Source organism: Rhinatrema bivittatum, chromosome 5, assembly GCF_901001135.1.
Source record: "Rhinatrema bivittatum chromosome 5, aRhiBiv1.1, whole genome shotgun sequence".
Lineage (NCBI taxonomy): Eukaryota > Metazoa > Chordata > Amphibia > Gymnophiona > Rhinatrematidae > Rhinatrema > Rhinatrema bivittatum.
Window position 1 is genome coordinate 221,366,114 of NC_042619.1, and position 20,440 is coordinate 221,386,553.

Consider the following 20,440-nt stretch of genomic DNA (forward strand, 5'->3'; position numbering starts at 1 on the left):
ACAGTGGAACTTCTGGCTTTCCCCAAGGTGGACGCTTCTGTTCCTCATGCGAGAGAGCTCAAGTTAGATGTGAGGAGAGCTTTGTTGAGATATCTCAAGGTGGCTAATAACTTCAGATGGTTGGATCATCTTAGTTTTGTGGAGCGGGCCAAAAAGAGGTTTGAAGGCATCTAAGACTACTATTCCATGAAGGCTTAAGGAAGCTAATGGATCCAATTACATTACTAAGGGTCGTCCGGTTCCTGAGGGCTTGCATGCTTATTCTACGCTTTCTCAGGTGGCCTCATGGGCAAAGGCTCAACTACTTTCTCTGCAAGAGATTTGCAGAGCAGCGACGTGAAAGTCACTGCATGCTTTTGCAAGGCACTATCGGCTGGATGTGGGGGATGCAGGTCCCCCATTTTTTGGCAAAAGTATTCTGTGAAAGGGGCTCTCCACGTCTCACCCTGAGTAGGGAGCTTTGGTACATCCCAGGAGGACTGATCTGGGTACATACATAGAAAGGAAAATTGGTTCTTAATCTGCTAATTTTCATTCCTGTAGTATCACAGATCAGTCCAGAACCCGCCCGATTGGTAGCAGGGGGAGTCATCTGCTCATTCTGTTTTTATAATATGGAATACAGGATTATTTTTTAAAAAGTTTTGAGGTTTTGAAAGTTTTGGAAAGATTTTTGGTTGCTTGGGTTTTTGCTTAGGTACAGATTAATACTGAGGAACGGCAGGTGGCACACATGGTTAAGTAGCAGTGTCAGTAAAACTTTCTCTGTCTCCATCTGCTGGCAGGGAGGCAAAACCCCGGAGTCTGGACTGATCTGTGGTACCTCAGGAATGAAAATTAGCAGATGATAACCAATTTTCCTTTCTATACAGATCTATAGTGTATTGAAATGTTGTTTGTGCATTAAATTATGACCTAATTTTAAAGGTATGGATTTAAAAAGCTTCATAGCTATGATAAATATCTAACTTGTATACTTAGACGTGTTCAGTGTTGCACAGGGAAGGCAATCTTGTTATGTATTTCATTAACTTTTCTCTTGTTCATTTTCTATTTCTCCAGGAAGTTCACCAAGAACGAATTGCCCTGGAAATGCAGCTGGAACAGCTCCGGCCCGTTGCTGTCCTATGACTTTTGTCCTGTGTTCAAGTGTTGCACCGCAGTCTGGTACACCCGTGCCAAGAACCAGGAGCACAAAATATTGGCCTCATTCCAGTGTGCTGCCAAAAGTAGAGAGGTGGAATGGTAAGGTGTTCTGCATCCTCTCTGGTCCAGTATTCTGCAGAGGATGAGGAAGATAGGAATGCCGTCGGGTAGCCACCGAGCTTGGAGCAGTAATGCGGAACAGGTGGCCCGCCTCCGACTGCCCAGCCAGACTATGAACAGAATGCAGTCCACCACCAAAAACAATGATCTTACTCTGTCAATAAAAGTGTTGGCATGCTTTCTTTCAAGCATTCCTGAGTTTTTTTCAGGATCGTGATTGATCAAGGCATCCGATTCGAGATTTTATGAACATCGTTGAGGTTATTTTAGCAGAGATTTTATGAAAAAAAAAAATCTTCCAAAAAAGGAAAGGGTGGAAGTTGGAATCCCACCATGGGTCCTGGTGCTCAGGTTTCCCTGTATCGTCCTTGGAATAAGGCTGTCACAGTGGTGTCTTTTTGAACAGGGACATGTGTTTAGCACAAGAGTATGTGCCGTGCAGGTTCAGATGTGTTCCATTTGGCCAGCCAACAGCCTGCAACCAAGCAATTTTGAAAGGCCTGTTTCCCCCACCCCCCTCCAAAATCCCCTCCCTGCAGCCTAGCACAAAGGTTTGTAGCAACAATCAGGTTTGGGATTTTTTAATCAGAGCTCTAATTTCCCCATGGGTGGAGAGCGTTGCTAGGTCTGTAGTGTACCAATTGGACCAGACCAGCCCACTTTAGTCTGTAATTATGTTTAAAATGCGAGCTAATTTAAATTGAATTACTAGGGTGGGTTACAGCTTTTTGAAGGTATTTTGGAGGGGGAATAGGGAGGTGATTTGTTTTGAATGGGAGAAGAGGATCGTGTCCACTTCAGGACAATAAGTTTAACAGTATCATACGTTAATACTGGGACATGTGGCAAATTCTGACTAAATAGCAGAGGTCTACGTGCAACGATTACAGCTGCAGCTCGTGTGAAAAGAGGGCATTGCAGGGACACTTGCAGATCTGAGGGGGTTTCTGTGCAAACACCTTGCAAGAATGAGTATCTGTGGCGAGCGGAGCACCTGCAGGTAGACCAGCTTCCTCAGGCCAGTTCCAAGCGTGTTTGTGGGGTTTTTTTCCCCCAGTACCACCAAGTTATTCTTTTTTTATTGGCAGTACCCCAATGTTATTTTATATACATACAGTTTTAACAAAATATTTTTCTGCCTTGCTTGCATAGAATAACAAAGGAACGTGTTGCATAGAATAACAAAGGAGCGTGTTATAAAATAAGTGTTATAAAATAAGTGTATCCCATGCTGCTGTTTACCGAGATGTGGATTTTTGTATTCAGTGTTCTGCAGTATATTTTTTCCTGGAGCTAAAGCTACAGTTGCCATAGGAAATAGTCATGTGGGGAATACATGAATTTAAAGTTGGGACTGTTTGATCATCTTACCCTAATCAAAATTTCTCCAGCTCTCTCTCTCCCTTTTGTTCTTCTTCCCTAAAGCAGATTTTGTTTCAGTGATAGAAGTTTCTGGAATAACCTGCATTTCTTGGTCTAAACGTCAGAAAATAAGAATTGAATTCAGGGAGGGAGTGATCCAGTGGGTAGAACCACTGGATTAAGAGTCTAAAGGACCCTGGGCATGACTTAAAGCCTCTCCCTTACGCCATTGTGTGACTGCTGGGCTGTTGAAAACGAGGAGTTTGTCTTAATCTGACTTGCTGGGTCAACAAATTAATATAATATATATATATATTTTTTTTTTAAGTATTAGAAATACTGTACTTTTTAACTGTAATGGGCATGCTACATGACTGGCATTGATGGCACCAGTTGTAATAGATTTTGCCCACCGCCAGGACAAATATAATGCTGATTGCTTTCAGATACATTACTATCCCATATTGTGCTTCTCTGTCTTAGGGATACATTCTCATTTTGAGATTTCTGCCAAGCGCCTCTCATTGGTTAGCAGCTGCACAGCTTTACTAGTCATTCAGAGTTTCAGTTCAACTTTTGCTCCCTCCCTTTGACCTGTAACCGAGTCTCAGCTTTGTTTTTAAAACTGTTTGCCTAGTGTTGGCCCATTGTAGCGTTCCCTGTGTCTTGTTTCTGATGTGAATGTATTTAGATTCCATGTGAACAGCCTGAGAATGTTTTTGTGGGGGCCACTGCTGTGGTCAGAAAAGGAAACCACTGGAAGCCAAAGGTCAGCAGAGGTGCACATATTGTTTGGGTTGGGAGAACACTGGCTTTTTTGCTGCCATGGCTGTTATCTATAGCATCTCCACTGAACAACACTATGCTAACCTCTTCATAGTATATAATATTACTGGTATTTTTTTTTTTTGTGTGTGTTTGTAGCTTTATTCCTGACCCAGCGCATAGTACCTTCTTGTCACCCATCTTTTACCAGACAAGACTGCAAAAACTTTCCAGGGCCCAAGCATCATGAGGGATAGGATGAGAGTTCAACCAAGTCTTCATCAGCCTGGTCCTAGAGTTTGTTTGCCTCAGCTCTACCCCACCCCCCTCTCCCCCCCCCATCTTTTCAATTTTATTTTTTCCCTTGTGCTTGAGCAAGATTACAATTGTAAGGCCATGTTCCCAGTGCAACCTGTGTCATGCAAGAATATCTTTGAGGTTCATGCATATATTACAAGAAACACCATCCCCTTGTATGGACCTAATGATATATCCTATAGGTAATTCTAGCAAAAGACCACCTCATGCCACTCCGCCTAGTTACTGGGTGATTTTTCCGTGACAGAGCAATCACACACGGCTTGTGTCTGACTCACTAGGTAGAAATAAAAAATGTGTGTTAAGTTGTGAAGGGAGGAGCAAGCTTACAGATGAATAAAGAATGAGTGCCGTAGCTTCGGCCTTAGGGAGAGCAGCCATCTTACTTTTTAGTCATTTTATATACCATCGTTCCAAATGAAGATCACAATGGTTTACACATGACATGCAGAATATGAATTGACATACAATCACTTAATGTGTTCATATAACATACAGTTTAAAGATAGACATACGTTGATTAAAGTTCTCAGGGGCACGTACGTTGATGTTATCAGGGGTGAGAAGATATGCAGAGATGAGCTAGCATTTTTAATTCAGTATACCGGTGTGATATAAGGGTGGTGGAAAAGAAATCTTTGTTTCAGTTTTATTTATTTGGGAGGGGTTAGAATACGAGGTGGTATTGAGTTTATTAGGTTCTTAATGAAATTGTTGTACATGTAGGAGTAAGTTCTGAGATCAGAACAGTTTAAGTTGGGTTATAGGCATTTTTAAATAACCATGTTTTTAGGTCCCGTTTTGAATTTGTCTCTTGTATGCTCAGAGTAGAGAGACTTGTGCAGAACAGACCTAAGTGCATGGGGATTACTGTCCTTATTGGAAGGGACTGGGTGGATGGGACCAGGTTCCTAGATAGGTCATACTATATGGCCTGAAGTGATGTCGCATGTTTTGTCTGCCAGCATCCTAAAAGGAACCTAATTATACCTGAATGTTATTTGTTGATTGCAGGTCTGGATGGTGGCAAAAGTGCCCTGACTCTTCACATATACAGCATGGCAGTAATGCCTTAACACATCATTAGCACATGACTGTAAAGCCCTGTGATGATATTTCATGCTGGAGCTAGCAATTAACAGTTATGCAGGCAAGATCAGATAACCTAGGTCGTGCAAGTTTTGAAAATTGGGCAGAGCTTTACACTTTCAATAAAAATGTACCACAATTAAGGACAACGTTTTAGAAAAGCATACAGCAAAATTTTTATTTGGCCAGATACACAACTTTTTTTTTTTTTTAAGCTAGCAGTGAATGCAGTGCAGTACAACGTGTTGCCAAATGCTGAGTGGTGCCCTGCATTTTCTTGTTGGTATCTATTGTGAGACCTGAAACTGTGTCCTATTCCCTCCTCCTCATATACTGTGACGCTGAAGAGTTGGATCCCTGCTGGTCGTGTAGAAAACTGGATTTGTTACAGGCTGTGCTGCCTTTTTCGGGACCAGTGCAAGAGTTTTCCAAAGACAGTAACATGCTAGCTTCCAAGCGTGCACAGGTCCCTTTCTTCAGACGGCACCAGTTTCTACAGATCTGAAATGCAAGGAAAAGACCAGTCGGCGAACACTGTATACTTTTATATCATTTATTACAAATAATTTCTTAAATGACTCATTGTCACAATGTTATGTAGCGCTTGTGGAAAGCGAGAGTTTTCTTCTATTTTTGCCTCTAGGACAGTCTCTTGCTAAATCCAGGCCCTTGTGTTGTAGTTTGCTGCTGTTTAATATTTAAGGTGGAAAAGGGCATTGGGGAACCATCTTGTTAACAGTTACACAGCACTCTCCAAGGAATTTTTATCGGGGTCTGGATTTGTTGTTTATGTAGGGGTTTTCATTTTTCTGTTTTAATTTTATTTTCCTCAAGAATTTATCAGTATGGATTATAATCAACAAAAACAGGGCTAGTTATAATAAACACTGATAAATTCCCAAATAAGATAAGGACCTTCATTTTCAGTTTTGTTTTGTTTTTTTTATGTATTCAGCAGAAGAGGCTGTTGACAAGTTCAGTTTTCTTAAATGTTTCCACCACCATATGCAATAAACACATTTTGAAAAGTGCACCCTCCACGTGTGCTATGTTAAATTAAAATGTAAAGTTTCAAAGTATGGAAGTTTTGTTTGGCTTGTAATGCGTTTGCTATGGTTGACAGAGCTAAGTATGTGCTTAGGTAAGTAAAATACTAATGTGTAGGGTTGTTGGTGATGCCATTAACAATCATTACAGTGATAAAGGACTGAAAGCACGGCCTGTGCGCAATTGTCACACGTAGCCATCAAAATGTTTCTATAAAAGCAACAACAAAAATCTTATGCTTGTCTAAATGGATGGGGGTCTGCCCTGCTGGAGGCTTGAATTTGATTCCCAGTCTCATCTCCTTGCCTCCTGCCAGGGATAAGGATTTTATTTCCTTTTTTTTTTTTTTTTTAAATTGCATGTCCACTGCTCCAGGCAATAAACATAACCTAATAAAAGAGAGCCCAAAAAATCAACGTACATCAAGAACCACATCATTAAATAAAATAAACAAAGGCGGCAAGCACAATCACAGATCAACCAAATGCAGCAGCATTAAACCCCCATCTCTACTATTGTTTTCATTATTGGGCACGCAACAATCCGGAAAGCCCAATTAATGAGCATCTCATTTCACCCAGGAATTCAGTGGGGAAGGAAATGGAGGGGGGTTGGTTACAGAGCAGAGCAGCTTCCTTTTTCCTCTCTTGTTTTGCCTATTCTAGCATCACCCCTTCCCCTCCTGTTTTCCTGTGCCCGGCAGCCAGGATCAGGAAGGGGAGGACTCTCAGATAACAGCACCCTAACCTACCAGCCCTATCTCTTCCCCATGCATGCTGGATAATGAGGCCTTTTTGATGTGTGGCATGTAAGGTGTTAAGATCTTATGTTCAGTTGTTAAGGTGCTACATGGTGAGGTTCCACAGCGCTAAGCTTTATGTGCCCACCTGCCAACTATGATCATAGGGGGAAATCTCTTGGAGGTTTCATCTTTCAGGCAATTATATTTATGTGAAAGAAGAGGGAGAAAGTTTGCAACGGCAGCCCCCAACAACCGGGAATTCATTACCCAAGGAGTTGCAGTCTGAAATATGTATTATAACATTTGGAAAGAAAGTGAATGGATTCTTGTTCAAGCAGGCTTTCAGAGGTGAAAGATGTTATATCATTTGAGTGGCAGGGGTATTTTATAGCTTAAGTCAGGGGTGGTCAACTCTGGTCCTCCAGAGGCACAAACAGGCCTGGTTTTCAGGACATCCACAATGAATATGCAAGAGATTTCAATGCACTGCCTCTAATGGATGCAAATACATTTCATGCATATTCATTGTGGATGTCCTGTATATGGCTCTCGAGGACTGGAGTTGACCACCCCTGGCTTAGGTGATGAATTCTGGTAGGTTGCCCTTTGGAAATATATCTATTGATGTGTACGGTTTTAGATTTGGTTATGTACTGTATAGTGTTAGATATCCCACCTAGCATCAAAGATAGTGTGGTCTAGAAATATTTTTTAAAAAATTGTATATATGTATTTCATGTGCTACTTTAGTGTGTTGGTAACTGTGTATCATGCTGCAAAAACCATATTGGTGCTGCCTTTTTGGGAGATTTAATGATTGATTTTGTTTCTTTAAGACTTACTCTCAGTATTCCACCAAGCATTGTCCCCTAAAAACATTAACTGAGCATGAAATATTTTTCTCATGGGAAAAGTGAAGACAGCAATGTATTGCACATTATACGAGGGCAAGCACAAGTTTCTTTCAGCATAAACACTACTTTTTCTTCCAAGGATGCCTGCACAAACAAGAGTTTTAGTTCCAAGTGGCCATGTAGAAATCCCTTATGCAGTGCTTGCATGCTGAGAAAGCAATATTCAGTGGGAGGGAGTCTCTGCCATTGCACAATAGTGACACCTACTGGCTGACCCATGCATACATGTGTACCAGGTTCCAGAAAGAGCATTAAGATGTGCCAGGCTAAGTCAGACCAGTGGTCCATTGGCCAAATGGGCTCAATGCTAGGTCTTTTGGAAGTATCTAGCAGGCCATGCCTCAGCCACAGCATTGATGATGCATTGACTAGGCTGGAAAGGAAGGGGGAAATGCTCCAAGTAGCTGCAGATAGAGGCTCTTGGGTGCCCTTACCTAGTCAGGACAGGTTTTGATTGTGCTGGGACCACAGTGAACCAGAAGGAAGTTGCTGGCTCATCCATCATGTATTGGATGGTATTTCAGAAGCACATGTGCAAGTGATAACGTGCACTCTGTAGCAGTCCATGGAAGGCTAAACAAATGGTTTTTCATCTCTTTTGCATTCTCAGATTTCTAGCTGTTGGGTTTTTATTTTTCTCTTATTTATACATTCTTACATTCCACAGATTCCAATAATTGTTCAAACGTGATTACATTCAGTAACATCCATAATGAAAACAGACAAAACTGTGAATAAATTGAACAAAAGGCACAATAAATTATGAGCAAGCTTGACTTGAAGGTATAACTTTCACTTAAAAAAATTATTCACTTTCTTCTTTCATGCAAGTGGTAGAATTCCCTAACACAGGAGCTGCACATGACCTTTCTCTTGCAACATATTCACAGAATGGCAGTAAACCAACAAATTTTACCCAGATGATAACTGAGCTGATATCCTTGATAAACTCAGGGGCTTTCACAGTAAATAATTTTATGAAGGACCATGAGAATTTTAAATTGTCTTCCCAAATGACTTGCTAGCCAGTGCAGCTCCCTTAATTTTGGTGTAATACTTTCAGTAAGGATGGCACCCGTTATTCTAGTGTCTGCTGAAGAACATGCAGTAAAACATTTGGAGACCCAATAAGTAGAGAAGTACAATAATCTATTTTAATTAATACAAGTGACTGCACAACAGTCCTAAAGTTTGTTGCAGAAGCATAATACTTTGAACAACGTATTAAAGATAGCTTAAATAAAACTGATCTGGCTCCCGTTTTAACATGTTTATTAACAGCCTGACATCTCGTATATCATCCCATATTGGTAAACTGATATCAGCTAAAGCCAAATGCGATAGCTTATCAGGTCATGTTTTTCTGTTCAGCCAGAGAACCATTTGGTTTGTTTTTTGGTTGTTTTTTTTTTTAAGATTAAGCATCAACCAATTAGTGTGCATCCACTTCTGTATGAGTTTGAAATAGCATTGAAATAATTGACTTGATGGAGTTCCATCAGCATGACAAGACACAACAGAATATTATCTACGTATATATGGTCAGATATTCCCAGTGATGATAAATAGAAAGGGTTCCCAATGACAACAAATAAATATTAAAAAATACTGCAGATGCCTGAGGAACACCTATGTCGAGATTTCCAAGTACAATATTTTAACTTGCTGCTTCCTATTGAACAAAAAGGATTTAAACCATACATAAACTGTTCCTCCAATTCCCAGCAGTTTTAGTCATTCAAGTAAAATACTGTGAGAAATCCTGTGGAGCACTGCTGCACTATCAAGCTGAGCTAACCACTGCATGGCCACTCTCTATTTTACAGCAACATTTGTCAACTAATGACAACAATAGTCTCTGTCCCATATGATTTTCTAAACCAAATTGCAAAGCTCTAAAGTCTTTGGTTCCTCCAAATAATTTCCAGTTGCATTCCTACCCCTTTTTCTAAAACCTTGCTCAAGGTGGGGAAATCGGATGTGGGATGATAATTTGCAATGTCGGTGGCAGGGATTACTAAGGGTTTCTGTAAGGGGTGAATTAGAACTCTCTTTAGTATACCTGGAACACATCCATGCTGTAATGACATATTAATAATTCAGACTAGAGGAGCATATGTAAGGGTTTGCAAACTGCAAATAATTTAAAACAGGCGTGGGTAATATTTAATGGTAACCTCAAATCATGAACCATGCTTGTATCCCTGCAGGTAAGGCATTGGTACGTTTGAGAAGTTTTGATGTTTTGAAAACAAATGACATGCATCTAATTATGGAAGAATTGCTGCAGCTTTATACGTTCAAGTAATAGTGAGATACCGATGGGTCCATTACTGCCTCCTACTTATGTTTTGGATTTAAAAACATGCCTGCAGGGAACTCACAATGTCAGCTTTTGGTTTTTGCTTTTGGACTGAACTGCATAGTGGTTGCTGATGGAAGCTGTCCAGTGTCTTGCAAAGGCATGCACGGGCTGCTTCTCACTCAGCCAAAGTCAGCATGAGCCTTCCTTTGATGAGAAGTCACCCTTGGCCCTCGGCCTACAGCTGCTTGAGTACATGAGTAAGGAGTGGGAGGACAATACATTAGAACAGGACTCCATGCAAACTATGAAGCTGGGTCTCCTCTCTTCCCACAGATCAAACAGGTCAATTCCCCTTTTCACTCCAAATTAAGAAAAGAAATAGAAACATTTAAAGTATGTTATGTTTTGGTTTTTTTTCATTGCTTGAGGATTTGGCTTTCTTAGGTATTAGATTGTAGGAGCCAATGTGGATAGAATGAGGAACAAGGATCCAATCAAGTGAGGGCCATCACCACCTATATTAAGTCCTGTAAAAACTGCAAGGAAAGCATTGCTTCTGTGGAATTCTGAAAGCTCATTTTCTTCTATGCATTCACCTTTAGGCAAAATAATTATCCTCCTCACAAGTCAGTCTCCTACCTCACAATAGCTATGTGATCTTTTTATGGAAGTATGTGTTATTTTTGCCAGCTTTTCAGCATGTGTAAACAGCTTAGGAGGGGCTGGTTTAATGCGTCCATCTGACTAGAGGCATGAACTTTACTGACGGGCTCCAAACTTAACAGGAAGATTGAGCATGGTCCTACATCGTACAGTACTGACAATGTCCAGAACCTGATGAGTTTCAGGGTTGGCCTGGTGTAGCACACTATCATGTAAGAAGAGGTCATTGAAAAGCTCTAGAAAATCCATACATATATATGTTTTCCCCTTCTGTGTATTTTATCATGCACAATATTAACTTGCAATAGCTCTGAAAGTATTTTGTAAGCAACCGGCCCTACCACAAAAACAATGGCCCACAGAAGCATACGTAATTTAGATACTTTTCTTATTTTTTTTACTTTAATTTTTATTAATTTCAAAATAATGACAAAGCTTTGAACATCTTTATATAGAAACAAATATATTTGCAGTAATAAAGCATATAGGAAATGAATAAATATCATATAGACCACAAGTCATTTCTAATGGGGGAGGAGTACAAAGGAGCCCAACAAAGGAAACTATCTTAAAGGAAAAAGACAATAGCATGTCTAACCTGCCTTTCAATTACCTAAGACATAGTTCTCTCTAAGGGGGAGGAGATAGGTAGCAACCTTTTCCAAGAGTAGTTCTGGAGCAAAAAATATAAATGTATCATTATTTAACTTAATGATACATCTGCACGGATCTGAAAGGATGCTCCCAAAAATTGGGCTTCTTGTCGTAATGACAACAAAATCCTTCCTCCTCTCCTGAGTGGCTTTTGCTAAATCTGGAAAAATTTGGACAAACTGACCCATAAAATTAATTCCCATATTTCAAAAATAATTACGCAATACCAAACCAATGTCCTTCTCGTAAATAAATGAGACCAGGAGCATTGATCTTTCCAAAATCTCCATAGTAGAGGATTCCAGGAACTGCATTAAATTTTCATAATCAACCTGTTATATTTGGACTTCTCTTGATCTTGATCTCGGTAGAAAGTTTACCTTATTAAATGAAGGAATATCCTCAGTAGGAATTTTTTATATCTCAGTCATATATTTATGTAATGTGACACAAGGCTGTTCTTCCATTATCTTTGGAAAGTTTAATATTCTTAAGTTTAAACATCTAAGACGGTTCTCCACAAATTCAGCTTTCCTATTTATAGCCATGAGATCCTGCATTATTGATAACTGGACCTTCTGGACGTCTTCAACTTTTTCTTCCAAACTTTGAATCCTAGTTGAATGATCAGTGTATTTAGAATTATATTCCAAGGCCAAGGTGTCCAACTAAGGATAACTGGTTAATTTGAGAAGAGCAGCCCTTAAAATGCAGGGACCAAGGAGCCACAATTTCCCACAGAGAGTCTAAGGTCACCATCGGTGGTTTTGAAGATATAAATAACAAAGGTGTACGGTCCAGAGTTACTGGAATTGTTGAGGACTGCTCATTTAACGTAGTAGTAAAAATAAGATCACCTCTGTTAAGAGCAGAATTAAAAACAGTGGCAGCCTCCAAACCTCCACTTAGTGCCATCGAGGATGAATGTCCAGCCATGGTCTCTGAAGCAACTCCCTTGATTGCAGGTCCCGTATTAGGCAAAAAACAAGACCGCTATCGCCGATTCCAAGGGCAATGCAGGGGAAAACACCGGCAGCGTTCTTAGAGCGGGAGGGCTTAAGGAGATCTCAGGTGAAACGGAGACTCCTATCCCGCATTTGTCGGCGGGGTTTGCAACTCCTGATGGCAGGGGTGCGGTCAGCTCAGGGATAGTTCTCTGCCCGGGTGGAAGAGAAGGCACCAAGAGAAACACTTGCACCTTCCCCTTGCATTTAGGGGGCATGTCGAAAAAGAAGAACGAGCCAAATGCCAGGTGAAGTGAGCTGAGCTATCAACTTGCCGCCATCTTGGCTCCTCCCCTGGGCTGTAGCTGCTTCCCAATTTAGATACTTTTCTAACACGACGCATTTTATTAGTGCTTTTCAATTAGGACAGAAAGTGCTATAGCAGTCATTCAATCTGTCTGGGGTAGAGAAGGGCAAACTATGGCCCATAGGCCATAATTGGCCAGAGTTGGCCCCTATGTATCCTGGCCTACAACAGTGCGAACATTTTCAATGTTATCCATAGGCAAGGCAGAGAATCTTTTAGCAGTGGTGGTAATGAGCTATAAATTACCACCTGATCAGCTGTTTGGTGTGGGATTGGCCAGTGAGAGTGGTGCTGTGGGCCTATGGCAGCAAGTGGGAGGTTTGCCGCCACCGACTCCTGATGCTTGCTGTCAAGGGGGTAGGGTTAAGGTGGTCTATGAGCACAGCAGGTTATCATTGGGTGAACAGGTATGTGAGAATGAGACAGAGCCTTTGCTCCTTCACTGGACCTCTGAGGGGCATCCCTGTTCCCCCTAGTTCTTAACCTGGCTGCCTTGGGAACAGCACCATGCCCCAATGTAACCCTAGATCCAAAAGGTTTGCCCACATCTGCTCTGAGGGTATGATAACTTCAGCAAAAATTCATTGATCAAATCCAAACGTGGGGAAGTGGAGAATAGGCCTGGCACTTACTTTGTTCAAAATAACCGTGATTCAATAAGGATGAGATAATTTCCAATAGTGCCAAATTTGAAAAATGCTAGAAAATCCAAGCATGGTTTTCACATTTTCTCTTTTTACCTGACAGATGGCTTAACCTAAATAATAGGGAGTCTTCTTCAGCAACAGATAATGTGATATCAGTGGCAAGGTGTGAGGCCTTCTGAAGTTAAATGGCCATTTCCTTCTGAGCTAAGAAAAACGATCAATAGGATCACAATCTTCTTACCTCTCTGTCCATATATCATACAATGTGAATTTACCTTTCCCTCAGATGTATTTAAATGCATTCCTTCAGTTTCAAACACATCAACTTATATGAAGAAAAGTTGAATGAGGGGTGTATTGTAACTCGTGTCATCACTTTTCTGCGTGGATTGCTTGGAGGCCTCTGCATGGAGATACCAAGAAGCTTTTGTTGATCTTCTTACATTGGGTATTGTTACAATTGTAAACACGCCAGAACAACATTAAAAAATAAATAAAAATATCCAGCATAATTTTAGAAGTTGAATGACCAGATTCTCTGGTCCTGAAAATTGGGACAACCTACAGACTGGGCACTTTTCAGCATAACTGTGGAGAGAACAAAGGGGGGAGATTTACTGTGTTTGTGAGCGTGGGAATACAAGAGGCACTTGATTACCTTGTGTTCCCCGAGTCATATCTGAGTCTAGGACGTGGAGCAAGTGAACTCACATACATGTTTATAGGCAGCCACTAAGACTATTTTGCCCTACAAAACTTATAGAAATGAAAGCACTAATGCATATGAAAAATGCATATGAAAAAAATAAGACATTTTGATGTGAGGGAAATTTGGATTCAAGGTTGAAATCTGATCTTCGAATCACTTGTTCCAAGGTCATTTGAACTTTCAAGCAGCTTAACTTGTTTGTGAAAGTGTCAGGGCATGCTGAGTCAGTGATGCTTGCATTCAGCTGATCTGAACAAAGCTTGCATTGTTTATTATCAATTCTATTTTTTTTTTTTATCCCCTTGAAGACAACCACATGATCTCATCTGTGTTTTAATTTACAAAATTATACCTCTAGTTTCATATGGGCTGAAAAATGCAGCTTTGTGTTCAACCCAAAGTCACCTTGTGGTATTGCGTATCTGTCCTTTTGGTGGAACACAAGCTAGGGTTGTGCCAGGCCCTTTGTGCCCGTTCTGCCATTTGTGGGATGATTCGTCCATGCATGAGGGCTGCTTACACTCACTTTACCATTCAGTTTGCTTCAGATTTCAATCCATTCGAGTAGCTTGAGGGTACCAAGTAGTGCTTAATTTTATTTAGACATCAAAACCTGAAATTAACTCCTGGTTTTCAGCAAATTGGCCCTTTTACACTCCATCTTCTCAACTGCATATCACTGCTGTTCTGCACTGTTTGGGCTAGCAGTCCCAAACCAGCATGTTTAAAAGTTGAGATGAAAGAGGCTATTTTGGAAGAAGGAGCCATCTGAAGAAAGTAGGAACAGCATAAGCATTGTTAAGTGTAAAACAGAGATAAGACAAGCGAAGAGAGAATTTGAAACAAAGTTGACTGGAGAGGCGAAAACTCATAACAATTTAAAAAAAAAATATCCAAAGCAGAAAACCTACAAGAGAGTCGGTTGGACCGTTAGATGACTGAGGGGTTAAAGGGGCTCTTAGGGGAAATAAGGCCATTGCAGAAAGACTAAATTAATTCTTTGCTTCTGAGATACTGGTTCCGGAGATGGTTTTCAAGGGTGATGAGTCAGATGAACTGAACCAAATCATGATGAAGCTGGAAGATGTAGTAGGCCAGATTGACAAACTAAAGAGTAGCAAATCACCTGCACCGGATGAAATGCACTCCAGGGTTCTGCACGAACTAAAAAATGAAATGTCAGATCTATTAGTTAAAATTTGTAACCTATCATTAAAATCATCCATTGTACCGGAAGACTGGAGAGTGGCCAATGTAACCCCAATCTTTAAAAAGGGCTCCAGGGGTGATCCACGAAACTAGAGACCAGTGAGCCTGACTTCAGTGTTGGGAAAAATAGTGGAAACTATTCTAAACATCAAAAGCAGAGCATATAGAAAGGCATGGTTTAATGGAAAACAGTCAACATGGATTTACCCAAGGGAAGTCTTGCCTCATAAATCTGCTTCATTTTTTTGAAGAAGTTAATAAACATGGATAAAGGTGAACAGTAGATGAGGTATATTTGGATTTTCAGAAGGCGTTTGACAAAGCCCCTCGTGAGAGGCTTCTAAGAAAACTTAAAAGTCATGGGATAGGAGGCAATGTCCTTTCGTGGATTACAAACTGGTTAAAAGACAGGAAACAGAGAGTAGGAGTAAATAGTCAATTTTCTCAGTGGAAAAAGGTAAACAGTAGAGTGCCTCAGGGATCTGTACTTGGACCAGTGCATTTCAATATATTTATAAATGATCTGGAAAAGGATATGATGAGTGAGGTAATTAAATTTGCAGATGATACCATACATCAAAATGGTGCCATCCGGAGGCAAGGAGAGTGAATACCTACTTGAGAGGATATTTCCTTGACTGCTTTGGGATTTTTGCCTATTTGTTTGATTGCTTGCTGTGGGCTTTTCTTGGACTTCCGGGGGTAGACTTAGTTCTGCCCCGACGGTAACATCTCCAATCCCCAGCAGATACGTCATAAGGAGGAGCCAGAAGAGGTGGATAAAGGGGCTCTCCTTCGGCGCAAAGCCGCCGACGGCGCGCTGCCGAAGCCGCATGCCTAAGGGGCGCACACGGTTTTGACCGGCTTCGACCGGATTTGCCGGATTTTCTGAGGATTGACATTTAATTCCCCAGCAGCAGTTGTATATCTTCAGGTAGGCTATGTTTTAAGCTCTCCTTTCACTCCCTAAGGGAAGCTCTGGACTTAACTAAGTAAGAAATCGCCTGACTACTCAAAATTAGGCTCTATACTGTTAATCAATACAATAGTTAAGTATGCCTCACACCAAGAGAAAGGCAAAGATAAGGCCTTCTCTTTCTGATCTTTTCCTTCTACAGATTCTGATCAGAGGACTGTGTCAGAGTGGTTAAACTCCCCATATTATACTCCCGTGGAGGGGGCTGCATTAAGGGAATATTCAAAGCGGAAACTTCCTTTTATGGCCAATGATATCGCACTTAGTCCGGGAGCGCCTGAGGTACCATCTCCGTCTGGTAAAAATGGGGATAGTCCCCAAGAAATACCTTGCATATCCCAAAAGGGTCAAGATGTTCAAGAAGGATTACAAATATCAGGGACATCACCCGATATGGGAGCCCAATCGTGTACACCAGATCAAGGAAGTACACCGAAGAACGATAAGAGATTAGAACAAAGCATTTCTCATCAAATAAGAAAAACTTTGGAAGATAAGAAGGTTCAAAATGTTATCATAAAGCCTGGAATTATTACCATGGAAACATTATGGAACTATATTGCTAAACTTGATTCATCTATTACAAAGCTTGCTGATGTGGTTCATGAAACAAATGTGGTTGTAAAAAGAAATTAAAATGTGTTAGAAACTCAACAGAAACAGATTATTAACATAGAAAATCGAGTGGAGCAGGTTGAAAAAAATTCAAAATTTACAAATAAAAGCAGATGGAGAAATATAAAGAAAGATTGAATTTCTAGAAAATCATATCTGTGCCTTAAATTTAAGGGTTATAAATTGCCCAAAGATGGAAAAGATGAGTCCAGCCGAATTATTTAGGTCTTATGCTATGCAAGTATTAAAGATACCTGAACAATGTTTGCCTACTATAACAAAAGCCTTCTTTTTGAAGACAAATATAATTGCTAGAAATAAAGAAAAAGAATTAGATCATGAGGAAGTAGAAGGTAGAGATTTGAGTAAACATAAGACAGATATTGATCCATCTATGAATCTTTCTGATTTCTTAATGAAATCATAAGAGGAAATAAATATTGAAAATCGTGAAACAATGTTAATTACTTTTGCATTTGCTTCAGACAAAGATACGGTTTTAAAGTATTTTTTCAGGACTAGAGAGAAGACCTTCTAAGGGCAAAAGGTCTGGATATATCCAGACCTTGTTAAGTCCACACAAATTAAAAGAGAGAAATTTCTAGCCTATAGGAAGAATGTAATAGATAGTGGGGGACAATTTTTGTTAAAATACCCTTGCAAATGTGTTCTCAAATATAAAGAGCATAATTATCAGTTCACTAATCCTGAACATCTTAAATCCTTGTTAGGGAGTCATGAGCAGGCAGTAGGAGATAAATAGGGGGGAATCTTACTTTTTCTAAATTTTGAAGTTACATTATTGCATAGTAAATGTTAGCGCTCATTAAGTAATAGTGCCTCCCTTAGTTTTCCTGTTGGATATACAAAATATCTTATGTATATTTGCATTTTGATTGTAGTTGAGTTTTTCCTTTTTTTTTTTTCCTGTTATTTTGTATTATTACTGAACGGAAGAAATTCTTGTGATTTATAAACATGATAATTTGATAAATAAAGAATTTAAAAAAATGGTGCTGTCCATTGGAGTGAATACACCGGAGTTAATTAATTATTATTATATATTGTATATTTTATTTTTTGTAATTTTATGTTTTATTAAATTTTATGCATGTTTTATTGTACATTACCTAGACCTATTTTAGTGTTAGGTGATACATTTTACATTTACATTTATTAAAATTTATGAAACTCGGCGCAACCCCAGCAGACACCTGCCATTTGGCATTAAAGAACCGAACCAGGAAGATGATGGACCACAAAGGTCCCAGGCCTGGACACCGAAGCCTGGGCCTAACCCTCGGCTGAGGCCGAGGCATTGGGACTCAGACTCCTGGCTAAGGCCCCAGTGTCAGGCCTAGGCCTAGGCCCTGGCATCAGGACCTGGCCTCTGGGTCAGGTCACGGCATCAGCTCTAGAACAGGTAAATATGAATTGGTTATTGACTTTTTCGGATAACAGAAGGATTTAGGGGGTACTCCATAAGGTTAGCAAATAGCACATTTAAAACAAATTGGAGAAACGTTTTTCACTCAATGCACAATTAAGCTCTGGAATTTGTTGCCAGAGGATTTGGTTAAGACAATTAGTGTAGCTGGGTTTAAAAAAGGTTGAATAAGTTCCTGGAGAAGTCTATTAACTGCTATTAGTCAAGTTGACTCAGGGAATAGCCACTGCTATTACTGGCATTAGTAGCATGGAATCTACTTAATGTTTGGGTACTTGTGACCTGGATTGGCCACTCTTGGAAACAGGATGCTGGGCTTGATGGACCTTTGGTCTGACTCAGTACAGCAATTTCTTATGGTCTGATCCACCATGACCTTTTTTTTTATATATATCATTTTAAAGAAGCTTCTGCTGCCAAGCTCATTTATGTCCACTGTTTCATGTCACCATTTTAATGCTTATCTTTTTACGTTCATCTCTTTATATGTTTGTATATTTATGCTTGTTTGAATGTTTTTATATATTTTACAGTTTAATTATGATCATATGTTTTAATATTTATTATGTGATTTTATTATAGCCCCTGAGGCAGCCGCTTAAGAGTGGCGAAACTCGGCCAGAGTCGGGCAGTTTTTTTCACGTCTCCACCAAAATAAACATTTTGACAAGGCATTCGGCATCTTCCTCTTGGGGATGCCTCCCAAAGTCTCACTGCTCTTTCTGCCTGTGTTACTTTTCCTCTCTTTCTGGGAATGATAAGCAAATCTTTTCAAACCAGGTTTTAAGAAATATTAGGAGATTTCAGTTCATTTTATTACATTTATGAATTGCTAGACTAAGTTTAGACTTCAGACTTTCAGATTTTGTGTTGAAATGCTTCCGATGACTGGAAAATCCAAACTTTACGGTGGATCTCCTTTGCATTTTCCCCAAAGCTGGTATGAAAAATTCTACTGCTTTTTCCCAGTAGAGTAGGGGAAAATCTGGTTCTCTCGATGGGCCTGGGCTGTGCTGAAATCTCCCTTGGTTTGAGTTTGACCTCTGTTTGCACCTGTCCAAATACCCATCGGCTCAGGATCTTCCTCCTCATGGTCATCTCTCCTACCTGTTTGAGGAGCTGCAGTGGAAGGGGAGGGGTTAATGATGTTCCCTGCCTCTTACATTTCCTTCAGGGCATTCTGTAGCCTGGGGCCTTTCTGAAGAGAAACTCTGAGCACACCGAATGTGGACAGGTCAGTTCGCAGGATAAGATCCTGCTTTTATCTGGCCAGTGTTCATTCCTCCTACAGGCTCTAACAGCCGGGCTGGACCCATTGAATCTAAACCAGAAGGGAATTTCCTGGAACATTCTAGCACTCCATGGCGGAGGCTAGTAAGGGGTGGGGACTGGCAGAGTTGTAGATGGAGAAAGGCCACTGCCAGTCATTATTTAACATTTTTTAAGGCATAATTTATCAAGAGTTCTTTTTACCCTCAAGCAAAAACGAATCCTTCATTCTGTTTACAATACACAGTTCTACTATCTTTGAGCCTGATGTGATAACATGTGAATAAAACATGTGTGAGCTAAATTTTACCTCACATTTTCTTTATTCATACAGTAAAGACTGAGTTAACTCCCGATGGTGTGCTAAGTGCTAACCTAAAAATGTGTGCAGAAGACATGCTTAGCCTGCATAAAATAAGATTTATGCTCATAAAACATCTTTTCTGTACATAAAACAAGATTTATCCATACAAAACACAGTATGTGTGCATAAAAAAATTGTGTACAAAGCATATTCTCTGCGCATAAAACTTGATTTGTGCACAAATTATATTTTATGGGCTTAAATTCTGCGTAGAGGAGCTAGGCACCACAAACTCCTAGTTCAGCCCTATAGACTAGCGTTAGCCCAAGAAACCCTACTATTCTGGAGTTAAATTTCCAGCATTAAGAAACAATGAGTTCGGCCTGCACCCTTCTCCGTGTCATGGAATAATAATGAATGCCTTCATCAAGATGGGGATGGACCGGCAAAAACCAGGAATGGCTGAGCCGAACGTCTTCCTCCACAAACTGGGCCACTAAGTGGCTTGGATATTTTCCACTGGTGGTGCCAGGATCAGAGTCTCCTGCTGCAGCACTGTCCGAAAGGGAAAGATGTTGGATGGGGGTGGAGCGTGGGCACTGGGAAGGGGTCATTTGCCCTGGGCTTTGTGCTTAATGCGTCGTACGGGTTCTCTCTCATCAGCACATGTACTTCTGTGTGCTAAATCAGAGACATGGCTGCCGCAGTACTTTCCACAAGGTGCCAGCTGCCTAGTTCATCTGTTTCACCCTTACACCTCCACTCTCCATGCACACATTCCCATGCTTATTTACATACATTACTAACTGGGAAATCAGGAGGCGGCCC

At 40.4% G+C, this 20,440-nt stretch overlaps 1 protein-coding gene and 1 long non-coding RNA gene across 5 annotated transcripts in view; one reads left to right on the plus strand and one right to left on the minus strand.

Moving 5' to 3' along the window:
- Window positions 1–5,831, plus strand: part of REPS2 (RALBP1 associated Eps domain containing 2) — a 187,823-nt gene extending 181,992 nt beyond the window's left edge. For all 4 annotated transcript variants that reach the window (XM_029603297.1, XM_029603295.1, XM_029603296.1 and 1 more), the window contains exon 20: window positions 1,063–5,831. In XM_029603297.1, coding sequence (XP_029459157.1) covers window positions 1,063–1,131 — 69 coding nt within the window. In that variant the 3' untranslated portion in view covers window positions 1,132–5,831. The remainder of the gene's footprint in view (window positions 1–1,062) is intronic.
- LOC115092459 overlaps window positions 4,952–20,440 on the minus strand; it is a 93,298-nt gene continuing 77,809 nt past the window's right edge. Inside the window, exon 2 of the long non-coding RNA XR_003857004.1 lies at window positions 4,952–5,301. This is a non-coding gene — a long non-coding RNA (uncharacterized LOC115092459). The remainder of the gene's footprint in view (window positions 5,302–20,440) is intronic.